General features: G+C 35.6%; 2 protein-coding genes across 4 annotated transcripts; both read left to right on the top strand.

The window, feature by feature from the left end:
* The first annotated feature begins 349 nt into the window (after positions 1–349).
* fbp (fructose-1,6-bisphosphatase) lies at positions 350–3,488 on the top strand. The gene is made up of 5 exons (XM_081976461.1): positions 350–638; positions 2,112–2,256; positions 2,314–2,615; positions 2,943–3,147; positions 3,277–3,488. Exons 1-5 carry the CDS (start codon positions 469–471, stop codon positions 3,463–3,465), a joined length of 1,011 nt encoding a protein of 336 aa, XP_081832587.1. The 5' UTR covers positions 350–468; the 3' UTR covers positions 3,466–3,488.
* Positions 3,489–7,944: 4,456 nt separating this feature from the next.
* On the top strand, positions 7,945–21,980 carry Rexo5 (RNA exonuclease 5). 3 transcript variants are annotated; one of them, XM_081993791.1, is made up of 8 exons: positions 7,945–8,254; positions 8,331–8,574; positions 8,629–8,877; positions 12,183–12,382; positions 12,442–12,613; positions 16,552–16,727; positions 16,785–17,055; positions 21,286–21,980. In XM_081993791.1, the coding sequence occupies exons 2-8, from the start codon at positions 8,351–8,353 to the stop codon at positions 21,917–21,919; spliced, it is 1,926 nt and encodes a 641-aa protein (XP_081849917.1). In that variant the 5' UTR covers positions 7,945–8,254; positions 8,331–8,350; the 3' UTR covers positions 21,920–21,980. The 3 variants fall into 3 exon arrangements, with proteins under 3 accessions (XP_081849917.1, XP_081849927.1, XP_081849908.1); XM_081993801.1 differs by having other exon boundaries at positions 8,309–8,574; positions 8,635–8,877; XM_081993782.1 differs by having other exon boundaries at positions 8,309–8,574.
* Positions 21,981–22,634: the final 654 nt, after the last annotated feature.

The raw sequence follows: 22,634 nt of genomic DNA, 5'->3' as shown, positions 1-22,634 counted from the left end.
TGTGTTGATTTTACTGAATATTAAAAAGTCAACAGGCAGAAACACAAGTCACCTGGTTATCATAAGTTTTTACCTTTTTACTTCACATTTTTAACTTTCATGCATTCGTTAAGTGTATGTTTGGTTGTCGTAAAAACTAATGAACTGGGTTACACAATAGTGGTTGTCGATAATCAGGTTTAAAACCCAATTAACCGGTACGAGACCAATCTGACAAACACACCAACATAACAACAACAACCGCGTAAAGCACAGATAACATCTTATCGTGGTGTTAACAAACCGGCGATTCCAAAATAGTATCAAAGGTCACTTTTATTTTCGACTTGTCGTCGTTGTTAATCGTTCAGCCGGTCGTACTGCAAATACATTAACCAGGCAGTCAGTCAGTACTCACCTTCAGCCGTAGGTGAAAGTACTTTTCCGATATATTTTGCTGAGTTGTCGTAGCGCTGATACAGAGGAAATATGAGTAAGCACGGTTTCGACTCGAACGCCATCACTCTGACTCGGTTTGTGCTTTCTGAGCAGTCCAAAGTGCCTACAGCGACCGGAGAACTGACTCAGCTACTCAATGCCATTCAAACTGCTGTCAAAGTTATTAGCAGTGCAGTACGAAGGGCCGGTCTTACGCAATTGTACGTATTTTTTTTGTAGCATTAGAAGAGTTGTATGCTTGATATTTGCTACTAATGTGGTGTCAAGGAATGTTACTAGGCAAATACAAAAATCAATTTGCAACCAAAAGTTTTAAAAAAAATCTATTTTTTATTATCTGTTCAAGGAGTAACAATTGAGGCGTGTTTCAGCAACATAAAGTCTGATCCTGTGTTCTATCTAGGAAATTAGTTTTACTAGTGTTGCACTAAACTTGCCAATGGAAAACGCGAGTATTCATTGAACTGACAGGTAAAAATAACATGTGACACTTGACAGTAAACGGAAAGGTTCATGTCCTTCCCGGAAAGTTTTCGATTTGGGAAAGTTTCCCAATTCTACTCTAAACTATCCTCTCCTGTAATTTTTTTCTCTTTTCAATTATTCTTCTTGTTTTTCTTTCTTTTAAATTCTTCTGCTTTATTTTCTTCATTCAATTCTTCTTCTTTCATGCTTTTTTTGGGATTTTTCTTCCTTTAATCTGGCAGAATTCAATTTTTGGCGCGAAAATAATAACCACTAATTTTGGAGCCTTTTCTTTCTTTTCAATTCTTCTGTAAATTAACCTTTTTTTCTTCTGTTCTGTCAGTTCTTCTTTTTCCCTTTTCTCCTATCAATTTTAAATAGAACACCCTGTAATAAATTTATTTTTTTTTCGAAAAATATAGTTTTGAAATTTTTTCTCTATATTCCTCACGCTTCAAACTTTGAGTTACAGAATATTAATTTTTTGCCGTAGAATATACCATTTTAGGTCTTAAACCAATGCAGCCTAGAAAATTCGGTAGCCTAAACTCTACTCTTGTTTACCAGTGATTTTCATTCACTCCTAGAAGCAATAATCCAGTAGACTTAAGTTTGGTGATCTCGGTGGCCAAGCCTGAGGTCCTCTTCTGCCAATCCAGCCATCACAAAAACGATTATCTAGGAAATTGCTTATTTGGCGACTAAAGTGAGGCAAAGAACTATATTACGTTGAAATCGATCGTTTTCCAACGTATATCAATTTGTAATTTAAAATTGTACTTTTTTAGATTTTGAATTAGTTTGCTTTTAGCAAGTTGTCTTTAAATTAACCAACTTTTAAATGGGAAACGTTTTTAAATTACAAAATAATTAACACAAATTTAGGAATGGAATCTTTTAGTTGTTCCTGTTCTGTTTTTAACATGTGCTTCTCTGTTAATACGATTTACTGCTTCTGTTAGCGTGATTTTCGTTATTGCTATCTTGTCGGCCCTGAAGATGCAAAAATCATTTTCAAAACTTTCAAGTTTTTTTGTGACTTAAAGATTGTTTCTTCAGAGCTTGAAGTTGTACAGATTTTTTTATTTATTTACGCAGCAATTAAGATAACCTTACAATTAGACTGTGATTGTCGCAAACACTTTAACTGTTTACGTCACTCTATTGCCACTAAAAACTGATAAAACATTTGATTTCTTTACTACCAGGTTTGGAATTGCTGGAGAAACAAACGTCCAAGGGGAAGAAGTGAAAAAACTCGATGTTCTGGCCAATGAGCTGTTCATCAACATGCTGCGCGCTTCATACACGGTGGCGCTGCTCATCTCTGAAGAAAACGAAACCGTTATCGAAGTACTTTCTCAATGTTATTCGTCTCTGTCCGATTTATATTTAAAACTCTAATTACAGGTAGAAACCGAACAAAGAGGAAAATATATCGTGGCGTTCGATCCTCTTGACGGTTCGTCAAATATTGATTGCTTAGTCTCGATCGGATCGATCTTTGCCATTATGAAAAAAGAGGATAACAGTATACCCAGCTTGAAGGACGCTCTACAGCCTGGTACTAAAGTGGTAGCTTCTGGTTATGCCCTCTATGGAAGCGCCACCATGATGGTGCTGGCGCTGGGCAACACCGTCAATGGATTTATGCTCGATCCCAGTTTTGGCGAATTTGTTTTGACTGATAAGAATATGACAGTACCTTCACGGTAAGAACAACTTGATTAGTTAATCCATCTAATATTCTGACCATTTTCCCGCATTTTCTTAAATTAATATCATATTTATATACTTATTATATATATTAATCAGTAAATTTCCATCCTGTGGTGGGTATGGTGCTCAAACTCTAAAGGATGGAAAATTTTACATTGAAGATATGAAGCAATATCAGCACATTTTTGCGTAATGTCTTTATTAGATAATCCTTATTTTCTCACATTTCACTTTTATTACAGCACTGTTTCAAGAAAAAAATAAACTAATATACAGTAATATAAAAAGGCAAAAAATTAGAAAAAGTTTGTAAATTTTAGAGGAAAAATTTACGCCATAAACGAGGGTTACACCAGCGAATGGGACCCAGCAGTGAGGGAGTATATTGAGAACAAAAAGGATCCATCCAAAGGCAAACCTTACAATGCTCGATATGTGGGTTCCATGGTGGCGGACGTCCACAGAACCATCAAATATGGCGGCATCTTTATTTACCCCGCAACTACGTCTTCACCCAACGGAAAGGTAATATCCAGTTCAAACACATTTATATGGTTAGAAAGAGGTAAAATAGTAAACTAAAAACAAAGTGTTTACTCACTAGTTTGCTTAAACCATAACTTGTCCTAAAATGATGTATTTTCTATTACGCAGCTTCGACTTTTGTACGAATGCATTCCAATGGCCCATATTATACAAACAGCAGGAGGTCTGGCTTCCAACGGAAAAATTTCCATTCTGGACGTGCAGCCAACCAGCTTGCACCAGAGAAGCCCCATTTTCTTAGGTTCCAGAGAAGATGTCGAAGAAGTGTTAAGTGTTATTAAGCGTCACGAAAAATAGAATATTATAAAAATAGTGAATAATTTGTGTTTTACTGTTTTAATTCACATCAGTTTTGTGTTTTTCTGAATGTAGCACATTAATTTCCAAAATGTATTTATATGGTATATCAACGTTAAGTTTAATCGTAGAAAAGATTTTCTATTATTTTTTTTTTAATTAACTGGTAGTATGAAGAAAATTTTCTCAAAGAGACTTAGTGGACATAAGTAACAGTCAATAACTTATTCTTCCTTCTGGGGCTTTTGGTGATTATTAGAGACACTTAAAACAAAAAATACAATATTGAAGGGACCTAGATTGAAGCACATAGTTAAAATGGTTCTCAACTCTCTAGACATTACTATTTATGAGTAGTTTCCTAGTCTAAAGATTTCAATGACAGGATCACTTTATTGCTATTGGCGATTCCAACAGTCGCCTCTGTGACCAGCGGGTTCTTTTCGATCCGCCTCTTCTGTTTCTAAAATTCCGGCATGTTCCTGAACCCCACACAGGACGTACGTCATTCCTTTGGGTCAGCGTTTCCAGAGTTGTTTTGCACTCCAGAACCAGGAGTTCGATCTGACGATCCAGTTTATAACAGAAGAAAACCTTTATTCTAGCAGAGGTTATCATAATTTGACCTAAATACTCTTAATTTGTGCTTTCTGTCCATGATCTGCCTGTGCCTTGTCATTTATGTATGTTGGTCTCTATGGGCTTATTATCCATTAAATCTTGAAAGTCTTGTGTGTTCTTCATTCATGAGCTTCAAGTCTGCAGAAAAGTGATTAAAGTTATTTCTTCCTCTGACTTCTGTCGAGTATTTTATGCTCTGATAATTTGTTCTTTCATCTTTCATTTCTCGATACTAAGTATGCTATTTGAGGAAGGGTTAAGAATCTCTGTTCATCCAATTGAATCAGAGTTTAGATACATTCTGATCCACTCTATTGTTTTTTGGTATATCTTTTTGTGTTCGGTTCTTCAATGAGCACATTTGATGGTGATCATTTTTTCAATAGCACATTATTAATATTTTTGATACACCCTTGATCATGGGTTGACTTATGATGGGTGTCAACAAAGCAACTACGAATTGGATGAGTGAGATGTTTGCGACAAGGTCTACTGAAACTCCAGTGGGTGGTAGCACCATTGAAATTGCCACGACTAGAGTCCTAAGAGGGTGGGTGTGTTCACCTCCCTGATATGGAGCTTACAGTAGTAAATGAATTACTTATTAAGCTAACAAGCACAATTCTACACTGCAGAGGGTACGCAGATGACATCCTAGTAGCCAAGGGCAAATATGAACACTATGTGAACTAATACAAGCAGGAATCAAAGTCACTAAAAGATGATGCACGGTCATCATGGGGCTGACTAGGAAATTCAGCCAAAACCACTGTTATGCACATGAAGAATAAGGAAGCTGGTATATCTGACAACGATTCAGATATCTGGAGAAGTTATGGAATTCAAGCAAGAAGTTACATTTCTAAGAATAACACTAGAACAAACACGGTGCAATAACCCTTTAAATCTGTGATTTTTAAGTGATTTTCGGCATCTAAAAGCCTCTAGGACCATTTTGAAAGTTCTATAGACATCTAAATGCTATTAAGCCTGTTTGCAGAGGCAATCCCTGACTGGTTTCCAATTCAGAAACAGTAAATGTCAAGTTTTATTGGTTGAATGCTCACGTGACTATGACGTTTTCTAACTTGTGGCCAATGGATTTATCTATATGGTTCTGATTACTAGTTGGAGATTCTTTCTGCAAACAGACCTATAGAGAACCTTCTAAAAAGTGCCAGAGTACAAGTGTCTTAAACCATTTTGAATGTGCCAGAGACCTCTAAATGCTATTGAGAGCTTTCTAAAAAGTGCCAGAGCCCTCTACAAGTGTCTTAAACATTTCCCTAACTGTTTTAAATTGCCAGAGAGGCCTCTATAACCAATTTGAAAGTGTCAGAGGCTTCTAAATTCTACTGGAAACCTTCTGAAATGGGGCCAGAAAGTGTCTTAAACCCTCCCATAACTGTTTTAAATTGCCAGAACCTTCTATGACCATTTTGAAGGTGGCAGAGACCTTTAAATGCTATTGAGAAGCTTCTAAAAAGTGCCAGAGCCCTCTACAAGTTTCTTAAACCGTTCCCTAACTGTTTTAAAGTGTCAGAGGCTTCTAAAATTCTACTTAAAACCTTTTGAAAAGTGCCAGAGCTCTCTACAAGTATCTTAAACCTTTCACTAATTGTTTTAAATTGTCAGAGGCCTCTATAACCAATTTGAAAGTGTCAGAGGCTTCTAAATTCTACTGAAAAACCTTCTGAAATGTGTCAGAAAGTATCTTAAACCTTCCCATAACTGTTTTAAATTGCCAAAAGCTTCTATGACCATTTGGAATGTGCCAGAGACCTCTAAAATGCTATTGAGAACCTTCTAAAAAGTGCCAGACTCCTCTCTACAAGTGTCTTAAACCATTCCCTAACTGTTTTAAATTGTTAGTGGCCTCTATAACCAACTTGAAAGTGTCAGAGGCTTCTAAATTCTACTGAAAACCTTCTGAAATGTGTCAGAAAGTATCTTAAACCTTCCCATAACTGTTTTAAATTGCCAAAAGCTTCTATGACCATTTGGAATGTGCCAGAAACCTCTAAAATGCTATTGAGAACCTTCTAAAAAGTGCCAGACTCCTCTCTACAAGTGTCTTAAACCATTCCCTAACTGTTTTAAATTGTTAGTGGCCTCTATAACCAACTTGAAAGTGTCAGAGGCTTCTAAATTCTACTGAAAACCTTCTGAAATGTGTCAGAAAGTATCTTAAACATTCCTATAACTGTTTTAAATTGCCAGAAGCTTCTATGACCATTTGGAATGTGCCAGAGACCTCTAAAATGCTATTGAGAACCTTCTAAAAAGTGCCAGAGCCCTCTACAAGTGTCTTAAACCGTTCCCTAACTGTCAAGTGTCAGAGGCCTCTATAACCAATTTGAAAGTGTCAGAGACTTCTAAATTCTACTGAAAATCTTCTGAAATATGCCAGAAAGTGTCTTAAACCTTCCCATAACTGTTTTAAATTGCCAGAAGATTCTATGACCATTTTGAATGTGCTAGAGACCTCTAAAATGCTATTGAGAACCTTCTAAAAAGTGCCAGAGGCTTCTGAATTCTACTGAAAACCTTCTGAAATGTGCCAGAAAGTGTCTTAAACCTTCCCATAACTGTTTTTAATTGCCAGAAGCTTCTATGACCAATTTGAATGTGCCAGACCCTCTAAATGCTATTGAGAACCTTCTAAAAAGTGCCAGAGGCTTCTAAATTCTACTGAAAACCTTCTGAAATGTGCCAGAAAGTGTCTTAAACCTTCCCATAACTGTTTTTAATTGCCAGAAGCTTCTATGACCATTTTGAATGTGCTAGAGACCTCTAAAATGCTATTGAGAACCTTCTAAAAAGTGCCAGAGGCTTCTGAATTCTACTGAAAACCTTCTGAAATGTACCAGAAAGTGTCTTAAACCTTCCCATAACTGTTTTTAATTGCCAGAAGCTTCTATGACCAATTTGAATGTGCCAGAGACCTCTAAATGCTATTGAGAACCTTCTAAAAAGTGCTAGAGGCTTCTAAATTCTACTGAAAACCTTCTGAAATGTGCCAGAAAGTGTCTTAAACCTTCCCATAACTGTTTTTAATTGCCAGTAGCTTCTATGACCATTTTGAATGTGCTAGAGACCTCTAAAATGCTATTAAGAACCTTCTAAAAAGTGCCAGAGGCTTCTGAATTCTACTGAAAACCTTCTGAAATGTGCCAGAAAGTGTCTTAAACCTTCCCATAACTGTTTTTAATTTGCCAGAAGCTTCTATGACCAATTTGAATGTGCCAGAGACCTCTAAATGCTATTGAGAACCTTCTAAAAAGTGCCAGAGGCTTCTAAATTCTACTGAAAACCTTCTGAAATGTGCCAGAAAGTGTCTTAAACCTTCCCATAACTGTTTTTAACTGCCAAAAGCTTCTATGACCAATTTGAATGTGCCAGAGACCTCTAAATGCTATTGAGAACCTTCTAAAAACTGCCAGAGCCCTCTACAAGTGTCTTAAACCGTTCCTGCCTCTATAACCAATTTGAAAGTGTCAGAGACTTCTAAATTCTACTGAAAACCTTCTGAAATGTGCCGGAAAGTGTCTTAAACCTTCCTATAACTGTTTTTAATTGCCAGAAGCTTCTATGACCATTTTGAATGTGCCAGAGACCTCTAAAATGCTATTGATAACCTTCTAAAAAGTGCTCAAAAAAGCAGCTTTTAGCTTGCTGCTTTTTTTGACCAATTAGAATTTATTTACACTCTTGTGGATTTACCATCAAAACCCTTTTCAAGTGCCTATTCGATTAATTCCAATTTATTAATTATATAAATGTTAACGAACAGTAAAATCCACCGTAAATCCCTCACAAGAAGAAAAGAAGAGACTGTCAAAACCTCGTAACCTTAACCTCAAACTTTATTTTCTAAAATCAGTGAGATGTGTGAAATCTTGTTTTGGTTTTTCACGTTTTCTGCTCATTTTTCATGAAAAACTACATTGAAAACAGCACTAATCCAATTTTGTGGACATTTTTCTACGAATAAATCCATTCCAAAATCGAGTAGTTACGATTCAAACTGGTTAACCTGGCTAGTAACTTGTCAAGAACCTTTCAACATAATGATCATTATTTAGTGAGCAACATCAAAAATCTTATTAATGTGACTTCAACGGCAATTTTAATTTGCTTCGCAATTTCTGTTATAGTAACCTATGAGGTAAGCCAGTGGTTTTTCTATTTTATTCGCTGCTCTAAACATGTGGAATTAAAGTTATTTGGCTGGTACCATTCAGCCTTAGTTTGTAGCTGTAAAATGACCGGCCCCGTGGAAACGAGCTCCAAGAGGCGGCATAGGATAGAGAACAAAAAGAAGAAAATGGCTGCACTGTTAGATATAGTGAAACTGAATGAAAATGACCGGCTTAAAGTTAAAACTGGCAAAGCTGGTGATTTTGTTGCCACCCCCGCAGAACCACTTGTGCGGGAGAAATGTTTTGATAACAGTCACAGTCCTAGCAAAAAACTGAAAACTGAAAGGTTGTACTCTCTGCCGTACTATCCAAATATAATCAGCAGTGATGAAAATTTTAGTTCTAGTGAAAAGTTGGGACCTTCAGGTAAACCAATGGTAGAAGGTGCTGATTTGATGGAGCTTAAAAAAATGCTCAGGGAGAAAAGCTCAAAAATACGGCAGTTGCCTAAGTTTCGATTGAGGGATATGGGTGAAAATGCCACTTTAAAGCTTCCCCTTGATACTAGATGTCCATTATTTCTCTCTGATGTCCAACACTTGCTGTTGTATTCACAGATTGGTGTACACTCCCCCTACTCACCTGCCAGGTAATGTTTTTTTTTTTTTCTATTTTAAGTTATAGGTGAGTTTCCTAAGTTGTCATATTTTCATATTTAAGAATAGTTACAAACAAACACTTATTTCTTTGGCCTAGCTAATATCCTACTCTTTTCAGTGACTTCTGACTGTTGTGTCACATGTCACATCCCTTATCAGATTTCATTAGACTAAGATCAAACAAGAATATATTGTTTTTACTTTTTATAACATTATGTTAAGTTATTTTGATTTTTTTAATTTTTATCAGTTTTATAAAAAGACAGTGTGTGTGTGTAGATTTAAGATGACACAGTTTGGTGTCCATAAAGTGGCTTGAAAAACTTTAATTTAAATTTGCCAGAATCCTCTAGGGCCATTTTGAAAGTGCCAGAGACCTCTAAATGCTATTGAAAACCTTCTTGTGTGTGTCAGAGGGTTCTACAAGTGTCTTGTTCTCTTGCTTGTTCTACAACCTTTCCATAACCATTTCAAATTGTCAGAGGCTTCTAAAATTGTTTTGAAAATTCCATAGATCTCTAAATGCTACTGAGAACCTTGTGCCAGAGCCCTCTACAAGTGTCTTAAACCTTTCCTTAACTGTTTTAAATTGTCAGAGGCCTCTATAAGTATTTTTAAAGTGAGTTGCTTCTAAATTCTACTGAAAACCTTCTGAAAAGGGCCAGAGAGTGTCTTAAACCTTCCCAAAACTGTTTTAACTTGCCAGAAGCCCCAAGGACCTTTCTAAATGTACCAGAGACCTCTAAATGCTATTGAGAACTTTCTGAAAAGTGCCAGAGCCCTCTACAATTGTCTTAAACTTTTCCAAAACTGTTTTAAATTGTTAGAGGACTCTATAACCATTTTAAAAGTGACAGAGGCTTCGAAATTCTTCTGTAAAGTGGCAGAGTCCTCTACAAGTGTCCTAAACGTTCCCATAACTGTTTTATATTGTCAGAGGCCTTTATAACCATTTTAAAAGTGATAGAGGCTTCTAAATTCTACTGAAAACTTTCTGTAACATGCCAGAGTCCTCTACAAGTGTCTTAAACCTTCCCATAACAGTTTTAAATTGCCTGAAGCCCCTAGGACCAGTTTGAATTTGCCAGAGACCTCTGAATGCTATTGAGAAGCTTCTAAAAAGTGCCAGAGCCCTCTACAAGTGTCTTAAACTTTTCCAAATCTGTTTGTTTTAAATTGTCACAGGACTCTATAACCATTTTGAAAGTGTCAGAGGCTTTTAAATTCTACTGAAAACCTTCTGAAAAGAGCCAGAGAGTGTCTTAAACCTTTCCTTAACTGTTTTAAATTGTCAAAGGCCTCTATAACTATTTTCAAAGTGACAGTTGCTTCTAAATTCTGCTGAAAACCTTCTGAAAAGGGCCAGAGAGTGTCTTAAACTTTCCCATAACTGTTTTAAATTTCCAGAAGCTTCTATGACTATTTTGAATGTACCAGAGACCTCTAAATGCTATTGAGAACCTTCTAAAAAGTGCCAGAGCCCTCTACAAGTGTCTTAAACTTTTCCAAAACTGTTTTAAATTGTCAAAGGCCTCTATAACTATTTTTAAAGTGACAGTTGCTTCTAAATTCTGCTGAAAACCTTCTGAAAAGGGCCAGAGAGTGTCTTAAACTTTTCCAAAACTGTTTTAAATTGCCAGAAGACCCTAGGACCTTTTTAAATGTGCCAGAGATCTCTGAATGCTATTGAGAACTGCCAGAGCCCTCTACAAGTGTCTTAAACCTTTCCAAAACTGTTTTAAATTGTCACAGAACTCTATAACTATTTTGAAAGTGTCAGACGCTTCTAAACTCTACTGAAAACTTTCTGAAATGTACCAGAAAGTGTCTTAAACTTTCCCATAACTGTTTTAAATTTCCAGAAGCTTCTATGACTATTTTGAATGTACCAGAGACCTCTAAATGCTATTGAGAACCTTCTAAAAAGTGCCAGAGGCCTCTACAAGTGTCTTAAACTGTTCCAAAACTGTTTTAAATTGTCAAAGGCCTCTATAACTATTTTTAAAGTGACAGTTGCTTCTAAATTCTGCTGAAAACCTTCTGAAAAGGGCCAGAGAGTGTCTTAAACTTTCCCAAAACTGCTAAAAGGGGCTTCTGGCAAGTTAAAAAACTTGCCAGAAGCCCCTAGGACCATTTTGAATGTGCCAGAGACCTGAAGAGTGCTATTGAGAAGCTTCTAAAAAGTGTGAGAGCCTTCTACAAGTGTTCTAAACTTTTCCAAAACTGTTTTAATATGTCAGAGGACTCTATAACCATTTTGAAAATGTCAGAGGCTTCTACATTCTACTGAAAACTTTCTGTAAAGTGCCAGAGTCCTCTACAAGTGTCCTAAACGTTCCCATAACTGTTTTATATTGTCAGAGGCCTTTATAACCATTTTAAAAGTGATAGAGGCTTCTAAATTCTACTGAAAACTTTCTGTAACGTGCCAGAGTCCTCTACAAGTGTCTTAAACCTTCCCATAACTGTTTTAAATTGCCTGAAGCTCCTAGGACCATTTTGAATGTGCCAGAGACCTCTGAATGCTATTGAGAAGCTTCTAAAAAGTGCCAGAGCCCTCTACAAGTGTCTTAAACCTTTCCAAAACTATTTTAAATTGTCAGGGGACTCTATAACCATTTTGAAAGTGTCAGAGAGTTTTAAATTCTACTGAAACGTCCCAGAGTTGTCTAAAAATGTCTTAAACGTTCCCATAACTGTTTTAAATTGCTAGAGGCTTCTAGGACCATTTTGAAATTTCCATAGACCTCTAAATGCCATTGAAAACTTTTTTAAAAAATGCCAGAGGATTCTACAAGTGTCTCTGTAACCATTTTGAAACCTGCCATGGCAATCTCTCCAGAAGCTCTCACCTATGTCCATGAAAAATTACGTCCTGTTATACGTATTTCAATTATGATGCTTAATTCTTGTGAATGGATGTTACCCCATTAGTGACAATAGGAGGGATTAATAGTATATTCTTCAACGAGCGTAATGATGTTATAGGTATACTTATTACACGCGAACTGTAGACTGTACTTCACGTCTAAGAAAAGGGTTGAAACTTTATTAAAACTTACTGACACTTACAATTGATACCATTAATCAATTTAAAAAGAAAAGTTTACAATGTTATTTATGTTTTAAATAGCTGTTTGTCAAAGGGATTTCAATGAAATTGCGGTTGTTATTGGTTAAATACTCATAAGACTATGACATTTCCTGACTTTAAGCCACTGGCTGTACATATTTCTCTGTTTATTAGTTGGCAATTCTCTCTGAAACCAGACCTAATACTATATCTGCTTTTTAGATGGTGTAGCCTGGAAAAATACAACCGCTTACTAAATGTAACTGTGCTAGTATTAGAAAATGTCTCGTTATACCATTACGAGGCGTTCGAAAGCCATTTTCCATTCACTAGTTCAAGTTTTGATCATAAACTTGAAATTATTTCACCTTTTGCCTACAATAGTGACTTTGTGAAGGAGTTATCCATGGTTCCACTAACTTGTAAGAATGTTCTGTTTCAAACAAAAAATTACGGGCGTAAAAAAACAGTTATATTGCAGCCACTCAAATGAAAAGGCTTATTGAGGAGTATGGAAGTATTGACGATGCCGCAAAACAATGTAATGAAATTTATGATACTGTTAATCACTTCTTTCCCATCCAGAAGGATGAGAGTAGTGCTGATAATACTGATTTGGCCAATTCCATTCCCGGCGATGATAAGTTTTCAAGGTAAGTTGTATGTGAAACTTCTAGGCTACAATAGCCAGTAATTGATCAGCACCCCCATTTCAATAAAGGGTAATACAATTAGTTCACTTAACTAATAGAGAGGACAAAGATTGCATTTCTAAACGCAATAAGCAAGGTGAGTACACGTGCATTATTAAATCGGTAGTCAACCTGAATAACAAAGAATAATATTGATTTCTGAGTTTTGTAGTAACAGAACATACACTAAATTTGTTTTTTTGTTATTTTTAAATTCAGTTAACACACTGATCAGTTACTGGAATAAAATATAGCTAAGATCCTAGTAATTGTCCACCCTGGTGTATTTTAATAGTGTTTTAGTAAAGCACGTTGTTTTCTTACCTTTTTACATGCAATACTCGTTATAAAATTGATTTAACCACATAAAAAGTGTGGTCAATCACTGGGCTTTCTTTGTTCTAGCTGCAATATTATGAATAAAAAGAAAGTTTTAAAATAGAAAACAGAAAAGAGAAAATTAAAAGAAAGAAGGAAAAATCAGAAACCTTGCAAATAAAAGAAAAAGAACAATAAAAAAGAGTAAAAAACCTAAGTTAGAAGATTCTAACACTTCTGACAGTGACGAATCGGACCAAAGCTAGTTCCCAAGTTAACTTGTATACTTTTTTAAATATGATCAATTACTGGACCTTTAGTACTTTTTCTTTTTATTAATTTATTTTTCCGGAGGTCCCTGGTTGCTGGTAATAAGCAAATATAATTAAAATAATTCTCGAATAAACTATACATTTTTTAAGTAAAAAGTTTGCTTAACTGGCCAATTGCTGGCTAATTTACCCTAATAGTCTTCAGATGTTGCTATTTATTCCATTTAAGTGAGTAATTTTGATGGGTGTCATGCAACATTTCTTATCTATTATTATTTTTGCAAAACTGTGCCCTGTGTTTACAGGGTGCTGCATTTTCGATGGTTTTACGGGGTACAGAGAAAACGGTAATAGACAGAAAAAAGTAGCATACGTGTTCTGATCTCTTTTTCTGAGCTGAGATGACTGGCGAACAGTGGGCGGCGCAAACTTCTTTTGTTTCAAAGATACGGGGGGTTTTCAAAAATTGGTAATTTTTAAACCTCTTCTGTATTTCAGTTGCTCTTAAAGTTATCAAAAAAGGAAGAACGGTTCCCGGTAGTAGTTTTCATGTAGAATCCAATGGCGTAGTCAGTTTTTTCTATTCCGTTTAGTTTCTGACATATGACAGTAAGTTACATTTTTTTAAATGGAACATCCTATATATTTTTACGTCATTTTATTCTGTTGATTTTTACCTTTTCAACGGTGTATTACAACATATAAGTTTGTAGAGGTTAATCCTGTTATTTTAAAAAAAGACCTTTGCTAAGCTAAAAAAAGGCCAATATCTAAAATACCAAACAAAATCGGAAATCATATAAACTAACACATCAGAGAATTAAATATTTTTAATAAATCTTATTAAAAATCTAAGTTACAAACAGTTCTACCGTCACTTTAATAAGAAAAATGGCCATTTCTATTTTCTACTATTTTAAGGTAGAAGTTGAAAAAATTGTTTATAAACGACATGTAACATGTTAATATGAACATAGCCAAATTTTGTTTCGGCTGTGGGTATTTTTATACATATTATTTAGCACTTTTTTGTTAAGGAAACGCTTTTTTTCTAATTACCAAGAATAACGTTTACAAGTTTTAATACACCGTTGAAAAAGTGAAAATCAACAGAATTAAATGAACTAAAAATATATAGGGTGTTCCATTTAAAAAAATATAACTTACTGTCATATGTCAGAAACTAAACGTAATAGAAAAAAACTGATGACGCCATTGGATTCTACGTCAAAACTTCTACCGGAAACCGGTTTTCCTTTTTTAATAACTTTAATAGCAAATGAAATACAGAGGAGGTTCTAAAATGACCAATTTTCAAAAGCCCCCTGTATCTTTGAAACAAAAGAAGTTTGCGCCGCCCACTTTTCGCCAGTTATCTCAGCTCAGAAAAAGAGATCAGAACACGTATGCTACTTTTTTTCTATCTATTACCGTTTTCTCTGTACCCCGTAAAACCATCGAAAATGCAGCACCCTGTACTTTCAATAACGGGAAATAACGATAAAAGTCCGTTTTTCTGCCAAAAAAGTTAAAGAAGTTTTTGAAGACTCTGTACTGTCGTTCAATCGTGCTGCGGACCGCACAAGATAAAAAAGTAGTTAAAGATGAATATTTTGAGCTTTTACGGTCCCTAAAACCCAAAAAATAACCGAGATATAGAATTTTCAAACTTTCGATGCAATTTCCACAAATAAAGTACAAAAATCCGAATATCTCGAAAATGATTAGGGTTACGGTAATTTTACAAGAGACCAAAAATGTTAAGAATGACTTTCTGCACCCAGTGGACTAGGTTTGCACCCACTTAGAACCGGACAAACGCGATCACAACTGAGAGAGCGATTTAGTTGTTTTTCTTATTGTTTTTTGAACGTCCTGTTTATATTTAATCGCGTTGACGTTAGCAAGAGGTGAAAGAGCAGTTCAAGACAAACATTTTGAGATTTTTACATTCGCTGTATTCTCACAGAAAGAACAGACAGAATTTTCAAAATTTTGATGCAATTTCCAAAAAAAAATTAATAAAATTTAATATCTCGTTAGAGTTACTAAATTTTTACAAGAGAACATAAATGTTCGGAATAACTTTTTGCACCCAGTGGACTAGGTTTACATCCACTTAGAACTGAGTAAACGCTGTCACAACTGGCAGAGCGTTAGTTTCAAATTTCACTGTTTCTGTTTGTCTTTTGAACACCCTGTATATGTTCAATCGTGGTGCGCTTAGCACGAGGTGAAAGAGCAGTTCACGATGAACATATTGAACTACTTTCAGTCGCTGAAACCCCAAAAATAAGGAATTTTTTAAATTTTGTAAAAAAGTAAAGTAAGTCGCGAATATTTCGCAAACGGTTAGAGTTTTTCGCAACGGAAATTTAGCCAAGAGACCAAAAATGTTAATAATGTTAAATGTTGCACTTAAAAACATGCAAACTCGGTCACAACTGGCAGGGTGTTTCACTTAACTGTGTTGCCGTAGTGAAAGAGCAGATCAAGACGATCATTCTGAGCTTTTTACAATGGCGTAAACCCCAAAAATGGCAGAGATACGGAATTTTCTAAATTTTGATGCAATTTTCAAAAAAAAAAAACAGTAAAGAAAGTTGAATATCGCGGAAACGGTTAGAGTTACGGTTTTAACTTCACTGAAAAACGGCCAAACTCGGTCACAACTGGTTCAGCGTTAGTTTCAAATTTAACTGTCTTTCTTTTTTTTTAAACACCCGGTATATATTCCATTGCTTTGGGGTTAAAACGAGGTGAAAGAGCAGATCAAGACGAACGTTTTAAGTTATTTACGGTCCTTGAAACCCGAAAAATAACCGTGAAATACAATTTTGATGTAATTTCCGAAAACACAGTCGAATTCATCATTTTTTCACAGTGAATTTGACTGTTTTGGTACTTAGCAACTCTTTATAGGTATAATAGTACTATGTACCAACTTTGTTGTTATGTTCCCATTATAAAATTTTCATTTTCTTTTATTTAAATGAAGTTTTCAGAATAAGGTTCTATAATTTGATCTTTACTTGGACTGAACTTTCTAAACTTATATATTATACAGTATATAGTTTCTGCAAATGTCCTGTGCAGATAGATTCTTTTTATTTAAAAATCTGGAATGAAAATATCAACTTCTTTATGGAAATGAATAATTTTTAAGCTAAATTTTGAATCTTGTTTCAATACCTTTCCTTCTTCCTGAATCCCTTATCTAACTAGGAGAATATGGTTTCTGCTCCCTTTATGGGGCAATTTACCATATTCAATATCATTTAATTTCTCAAAATGTGTCGTTTTTATTAGAACAAAGCTGTTGCTTTCTGGATGGCAAATGGTTGAAGAAAACTTTCCTCTGCCCATCAAAGGCCTCGCCGAGCGCAAATACGCCGAGTACGTCCTCACCAAAGACAGTTACAAAAGCGTAACCGCGCAAAGTCCCTTAATCGCTCTCGATTGTGAAATGTGCAAAACATCCACAGGTCAGTTGACTCAGTACTAGTCTTGTCACCATATCTATCAATTCAATATAATCGCAGGCGATCTGGAATTGACCAGAGTGTCGGTGGTCAGTGAAAAACACGAAGTGTTGTACGATGCACTGGTCAAACCGCAGAACAAAATCGTGGACTACTTGACCAGATTTTCGGGTATTAATGCGAAAATGATGCGAAACGTCACCAAAAAACTGCAAGATGTACGCGAGGAGTTAAGGGCTCTACTGCCAGATGATGCTATATTGGTAGGCCAGTCGCTGTCCAACGATTTGCACGCGTTGAAAATGATGCATCCTTATGTGATTGACACTAGGTAAGTTCAATTGTTTTTTTTTATACTTATTTTTTATCCTCCGCAAAGGAAAGGAAATCATTTTTGGGGTATCGGACGTAAATTAAAAGTTTTTTTCTGAGTTTAGCCGCATTTGAATTAGAGGGGGGGAGGGTTTCAGCAGAACAGAATCCTATCCAAAGTCACATGAAAAATATGAAATTTATGGGCTCTGAAATATTTTATTTCTATTGACATGTTTCTACACATGTAGTTTAGAAAATATCACTTGGATTTTAAAAATATACTATAATAATAATATACTTGTATTTTAGAATGCGTCATTTCAATTTCAGATTTTTTTGTGTTTCTATGTGGTTATTAGTTTATTGTTTTTTTATAATATCACTTTAAGCAAAAAAAACCCGCCCATCGGGTGTATTAATTTATATAAAATATACAGGGTGTCCCATAACTATATGACACATACTATAATACGATTTGTTCATATAATTTTTCCAAATTACAAATGACCATGTCTAAAATCCAACTGCTCTTTTCTATAATACAAATGACTAATCTGAAATACAAATTGCAATTTCGAAAATCAAAGTTATTATTCTAAAATTGAAAGTACCTTTTCTGAAATACAAGTGATATTTTTTAAATCCATCTTATGGTTTCTAAAATTCCACTGACGCTTTCTAAACTACATGTGTAAACGGTGTAGATCCGGAAACTGTACAGGGTGTCTCAAATTCGATGTTTTTACGGGGTATAAAAGTAGCAAGGTTAGAGCAATGCTGTTTTCTTGCACCATTGCTCGATCTTTCTGAAAGGAACGAGTCGTACCTTCCACAGTTCTGAGTTACAGGGTGATTTTGAAAATATGACAATTATCATTATAGCGACACAGAAAAGCTACAAATGGCTTTCCATAGAAAATTTAACGTGGAATCCACAAATGTAATTTGTTTTTTCTGGTTTTTAAGACATGAACCAATCATACTGTTTTTTTAAATGAGACTTAGGCAGGTTTGGAATAAGCTGAAAATTACCTTTTCAAAAATATATAAAACTAAATTTAAATTGAAAAACAACGTAAAAATTTGTTTGATATTGTTCCAAATAACCGAATTACGCTTGGTTAAACTTGTTTAGGGTCTTTTAAAACACTTTTTTGTGCTTTGACACAGTTTTTAGTGAATATCTCCCTGAGGAGGCCCTTTATGAAATTTCCATTTCATTTCTATTATATTTTTTTTGATATTTTTCCAATTAACCGTGTAACGCTGGTTAGAGTTTTTTAAAGCACTTTTTGTGCGTGAACACATTTTTTTGGAAATATCTCCCTGAAAAGGCTTTTTAGAGCAAAAGTGCCCTAATGCAATCTGGTAAAGGAAATACCCTACAACTTTCCCCTTTTACACTTTTTTCATATTTTTCCAAATAGCCGAGTTATGCTTGGCTGAACTTGGAGGTTTTCTATTTTTTTCATATTTTTTAAGAATTCCAAATGTTATGTTCAACCCGGTTTTGACAATAGTTTTGGCTTTTACCCAGTTATTTTAAGATCACGTGACATTTCCGCCATTTTGAAATGTTTTAATTGTTATATTCCAACTAGTTTTTTGGAGGTCACGTGATTTTATTCTCGTCCATTTTGAATTGCCCTTTTCTAAAATTTTTTTTGCTTTTCTGTTCGCGCAAAGTCAAGTGACACACGCACACACGATTCTACCATTTTGATCGTTTTTTGGTGAAGTGTCACGTGACACAAATCATCATCACAAACCTGACTCTTTTCATCATTACCCAACGTGTTTTCTAGATCACGTGATCTTATTTGACACAAAATGTATGGCCTTTTTTTATACATCAATGGATAGCTAACGAAATGGGCTTTCCAACGATATGGCAACACTGGATGGGCAGTTAGAGAGTGTCAAATTTGGTGAATTTATTTTCCACTTTTATAGTGCAGTGTTTCATTCAATCGTAAATAACTCCCTTATTTGGTCGACATTATATAAACTTTTGTACGTCAATAGATAGCTAATAAAATGGGCTTTCTAGCGATATGACAACACTGGTTGGTAGGTTAAACCGTTTGGCCGCTAGAGGTCTTCAAACTTAACCCATTTTTTCCTCAACTAAACAACTGAAAACTGTGTACAATGTCTTAAAAGCAGTCCAGTATCTTCAATGCGCTTTAAACTGTCCAAATGCCCCTAAAAAAGTTACAGAAACTCTAAAATGCTTCTAAAGCAGTTGGGGCCCTTTCAAAACTGTCTGGAAGCTTCCAAAAGGTTTTAGAACACTCTAAAGGCTTCCAAATGCTCTTCAACTAGTCTAGAAGCTACCAAAATATATCAAAACAGTCTAGAAGCTTCCACAAAATTCTAGAACCGTCTAAGAGTTTTGAAATTCCTCTAAAGCATTCCAGAACCTTTAATATGCTCTTTAAAGTGTCCAAAAATTTCGAAATGCTCCTCAAGTAGTTCAAAAAAATGTTGAAAGTTTTGTGCTTTTTTACCGATTTTATGCTTTTTTGGAAGAAAATAATTTTGCTTTTTAAGCGCTTTCTTTCACGATTTTAGTGCTTTTTCCGGACTCTATTTATTACCGTCTTTTGAAATGTGTTTGGCCAATTACAGGCTAATCTACCCTAGTAAAGTTTGATTATTAAAATTTGCTTCAATTACTATGGTTACAATATTACAGTGGCTAGTTTGTGAGTGGTAAAGAAAAACAGTTTTCAGCTGCTTTTTCTTGGCAAATCACAGACTACCAACAGTGCTCTGTGTTTTGCGCAGATACAGCACAAGTGAACTAATGATGTTAACCTTACAAAACACGTTATTTTACACAAAAATTCTGCATTAATAACGCCATGCTTGGATACGCTCTGAATTTTAAACAACGCACATTCCAGCCAGTTTTTCCTATATCTGTTTTGATTTTATCGCCCCAAGTACGTGGGAATCAAAGTGAAACTTACGGTTAGCAAACCAGAATACAATTTAGTTGCAACGGTAGTTATTATCCGAGTTGAAAGTGCACAATCATTTCAATTAATTTACACCAGCAATACTTTCATTCGTCTGAAGACAGCATTCACCACTCAAAAAAAACTTCTGGGGACATTTTTCTAGGATCAGAATCTACTAATGCCATTTTGATGTTTCTGACCTGGAAGCCATTCATTTTTAAGGATCAGAAACCACTAAACTAATTAGGTGTTTCTTGAAACCACTAAACTAATTAGGTGTTTCTTGAAACCAATGCAACTTTTATATCACACAACGTCATTTATTTGTTCAGTCGCCGTGCTGTTTTAGTAGATTCTCAAATCCTGAAAGGTTTGCGTGACCTTTTGTCCCTAGTTAGACAATACTACATAGTTGAAAGCACAGAAACAGAAAATGAAAAAAAAAAAAACCCACAGAGTTGTTAATATTGTTACGATTTTCCCGTGGGTTTACACAAAGTCAATTTAACTCAACGATTAATAAATTTATTTACACTTCAAAACACTCCGTACAATAATTAATTCAGCTACTAAAACACTACCACAATTCCACAATTATTCCGCTATTTAAACTTTACCGCGTTCCCAAATTCACTACTACACTACTACGCCGTCGTCGACACCGCTTCTTTTATATTCGCAAACCACGTTCTAGAATGACCGCAAAACGCTTCGCGATTTGCCTCGAATATCAAAGATGCTTCCAGGTGTCGCTTTCTAACTGTGGCCTACTTTAACACGCGCCCGGCCAGATATTGCGGTGCATCGGTTTCATCCCGAAGCGAGCGCTCGTTCAGAAGTATCGAGCATAGTAGGCCCAAACCGTAACAATATTTACCTTCTAGGTGGACAGATAGAGAAAAACTGCCAAAAGTTTTTTTTTTTTATGGATCCATGGGTGCTTTCTGGTTTGTAATAAAAGAACATTAAATTTAGAACAAATTCATGTACCTACTTAGCTTTTCTGTGTTGCTAATATGACAAAGACAGCTGTGGAAGGTATGATTGCTCCTGGTATGAGTATCCCGTAAAACCATCGAATTTGAGACACCCTGCACATAATCGGAACCCGCTGAAATTTTGCTTAATGCAGTAATAAGGCCAGGGGCGAACTAGCCATTTTTGGTCGCAGAAATTAAAGAAAAACTTGAAAGACTGCACACAAATGCGATTGAAAAAAAGCGCATGTTTGATTGATGTAAACGTTGTGATTTTTCAATTTATACTACTATGCTTGACAGCGTAATCTACAACATTTCCGGAGACCGAACGCGCAAAACTAAACTGCAAACACTAGCCCGAGAATTTTTGGAAGAGAAAATCCAGATGGGAGGGCAAGGTCATTGCAGTTCTGAGGACAGTTTGGCTTGCATGAAACTCGTCCAGCTCAAGCTCAAAAAACATCCTTATTACGGTGACGCGGTTATGAATTCCATCTATAGCGAACAGAGGGCGTACCCGGACATGGGCACGGCCAACTACGCGGTCAGCATGTTAAAACAATGTGTGAAAGCCGGCAACGTTGCTCGCGTGGTTGGTGTGGACGATATCGCGGACAAATATCAGTTCTATGTGGATAAGAACGCGTCCGTGGACAGTGTTGAGTGTATCAAAGCAGAATCGAATCGGGACGTGGTGCGGCATTTATGCGCCGATTTAGAAAAATTCAATCTGAATATAGGACATGTGAGAGTTGCCAGTGACCAGTTGGATCAAGAAGGGATGGAGAAGACGTTGAAAAAGTTGGACAAATGGATCGGTCAAGTGCACGCGGCAGCTAGCCAACCTGCCCTGGTAGCCGTTGTGATGACTGGACGACGAGAAGGTGGCAACGGTGCGTGTTTCATTCATCTCAAGCGTGATTTCATACCGTAGCAGAATCAACAATCAACCTTCGCTTTTCAATAAAATTACCGAGTTTTACTTTATCTTCATGTCCTTCTTACCCCCGGTAAATATAACAACAAATCGCGTTTTAAAAAAAAAATCACAAAAAAACATTAATATCCGTTAGCACAGAAATGTTACTGGGTAATACTTTACTAGGGTTTTCCTAATTTTTAGGTTACCCTAATACAAAATTTGTTTGCGCCATGTTTATTTCAACCCTACCTAGTAAGAGAACTTAAGCTCGCTGGCACATTGCATCTTTAGGCATTCTTCAGGAATATTTTGAATTCAAATAATATGTTCTCCCAAAACGCGTTTCGTGTTATAAATAACGCTAAAATAAAATACACGAGAAAATTAATTCATTTCTTCAGGTCCACTTGGCAATTAATATACTGAGGCCGCAAACTTGCTAAAACTTAGGAAACTTTCTTAATATTTTAGAAGCTGTTGCAACATCCATTCCCATAAAATCCACAACAGTTGTACTGGGATGTTTTCCAGTTGCATAAAACCGAAAGCTTGTTAGTTGATTTTATGAGACTAACGCAGTTATTACTATAAAAAAATGATTATAAAAGTATAGGAACACAATTTTAAAAATGCTGGCAAAGAAACGAGAGGAAAAACGCGTAGATCAATTCATTATACAGGGTTTTTCAATGAAAAGTAACCACCCTGAATATCTTCCAAAATAATT

The sequence above is a fragment of the Ips typographus genome, linkage group LG1 (assembly GCF_016097725.1).
Source record: "Ips typographus isolate SLU linkage group LG1, UJ_Ityp_2.0, whole genome shotgun sequence".
Taxonomy (NCBI): domain Eukaryota; kingdom Metazoa; phylum Arthropoda; class Insecta; order Coleoptera; family Curculionidae; genus Ips; species Ips typographus.
The sequence above is the reverse complement of the archived record's forward strand: the minus strand, read 5'-3'. Positions and strand labels throughout refer to the sequence as shown.

What these genes read in the sequence shown, in the direction of transcription:
- fbp (XM_081976461.1), top strand. Translation starts at nt 469, where the DNA reads ATGAGTAAGCACGGTTTCGACTCGAACGCCATCACTCTGACTCGGTTT. An exon ending in AAAACGAAACCGTTATCGAA is followed by an intron (nt 2,257 to 2,313) that starts GTACTTTCTCAA and finishes CTCTAATTACAG; the next exon opens with GTAGAAACCGAACAAAGAGG. An exon ending in AATATGACAGTACCTTCACG is followed by an intron (nt 2,616 to 2,942) that starts GTAAGAACAACT and finishes TGTAAATTTTAG; the next exon opens with AGGAAAAATTTACGCCATAA.
- Rexo5 (XM_081993791.1), top strand. Translation starts at nt 8,351, where the DNA reads ATGACCGGCCCCGTGGAAACGAGCTCCAAGAGGCGGCATAGGATAGAG. An exon ending in TCCCCCTACTCACCTGCCAG is followed by an intron (nt 8,878 to 12,182) that starts GTAATGTTTTTT and finishes TCTGCTTTTTAG; the next exon opens with ATGGTGTAGCCTGGAAAAAT. An exon ending in GGCGATGATAAGTTTTCAAG is followed by an intron (nt 12,614 to 16,551) that starts GTAAGTTGTATG and finishes CGTTTTTATTAG; the next exon opens with AACAAAGCTGTTGCTTTCTG.